The 1,368-nt window shown below is 42.0% G+C and overlaps 1 protein-coding gene across 1 annotated transcript in view; it reads left to right on the top strand.

Annotated features, from left to right (window-relative positions):
• LOC122351466 (collagen alpha-5(IV) chain-like) overlaps positions 1 to 1,368 on the top strand; it is a 17,275-nt gene that overhangs the window by 556 nt on the left and 15,351 nt on the right. The window contains exon 2 of the mRNA XM_043248543.1: positions 896 to 964. Within this exon, the coding sequence (XP_043104478.1) occupies positions 896 to 964 (69 nt within the window). The remainder of the gene's footprint in view (positions 1 to 895; positions 965 to 1,368) is intronic.

Below are 1,368 nucleotides of genomic sequence, written 5' to 3'. Positions count from 1 at the left end.
TGAGTGGTGGCATCCATTTCTACCACACATGATCAGTAACACTATTGCTGAATGTCAGACCTGCAGTGGATGTAATGTCAAGCCCACCACACATCCGTTGCCTGGCCACTTCCCCACGAATAGAGGCCCTGGGTACATGACTGTGATTGACTTCACAGACATGATAAATCCTGTCCACAAAAAGAGATACTTACTGGTCATGGTGGATAGTTTCACAGGATGGCCCGAAGCTTACTCATGTGCCAGGGAGGATGCAATGTCAGTGATACAATGCCTCATCAATCACTACATACCTACACATGGGTTCCCCAAAGTCATAAGGTCACACAATGGTCCACACTTTAAAAACCGAGTAGAGTCAGCTCTAGGATTGAAGCACTCTTATGGAGCAGTCTACCATCCTCAAAGCCAAGGTAAAGTTGAACGACTGAACCAGACCCTAAAAAACAAAATAGTCAAAATCTGTGCAAGCACTTCTCTGAATTGGGTAGAAGCATTACCAATAGCCTTAATGTCTGTGAGATGGTCAATAAACAGAACCACTGGATTTACTCCTTTTGAATTAACCACTGGACGCCAATTTCCTGGCCCCTGGGCCCAATGCCTGGGGATGGGTACCCTGATAGACATAAGGCCTACCAACAAAAAGTAAGAGCTGTTATTAACACATTTTCCCCACAGAAGTTTGGCCTGAAATAGAGCAACATGAATTGGACACGAAAAGAAGACCTGACGAGCAGTGAGTGAGGCTGAAACAAATGAAACGAAAATGGTCTGCCCTCAGGTGGTCAGAGCCCATGAAAATAACTGCGCGAACCTTGCACTGCGTACAGTTTGCTGGAAAAGGTAACACATGGTTTCACCTGTCTGCTTGCTGTTTCTGTTCTACCCCTAGCAGGCCTCTCACAACAGTTCGAGCCGACCTTCGAGAAGGTCAGACAGAGGCAAGGCAAGGCAAGGCAAGGCAAGTTTATTTATATAGCACATTTCATATACAATGTGCTTTACAAGAGAGGAAATAAAATAATTACAAGATTTAAATAACAATAAAAGAAATTAAAATAAAATTAAAACACTGATTTAAGATAAATTGAATTTAAAGCAAAAAGAGATTGATTTAAAACAGTTTAAAATAAAAGAAGCAAACAGTTCGGACGCAGCACAGTGCTCATTCTGTAAATGCACAACTAAACAGATGAGTTTTGAGTCTGGATTTAAAAGTGACTAATGTTTCAGCACATCTGATCTCTTCAGGAAGCTGGTTCCAGATTCGAGCAGCATAATAACTAAAAGCAGATTCTCCTGGTTTGGTGTGAACCTTTGGTATTTCTAACTGACTTGATCCTAGTGATCTGAGTGGTCTGTTAG

Source organism: Puntigrus tetrazona, chromosome 9 (assembly GCF_018831695.1).
Source record: "Puntigrus tetrazona isolate hp1 chromosome 9, ASM1883169v1, whole genome shotgun sequence".
NCBI classification, from domain to species: Eukaryota; Metazoa; Chordata; class Actinopteri; order Cypriniformes; family Cyprinidae; genus Puntigrus; species Puntigrus tetrazona.
The sequence above is the reverse complement of the archived record's forward strand: the minus strand, read 5'-3'. Positions and strand labels throughout refer to the sequence as shown.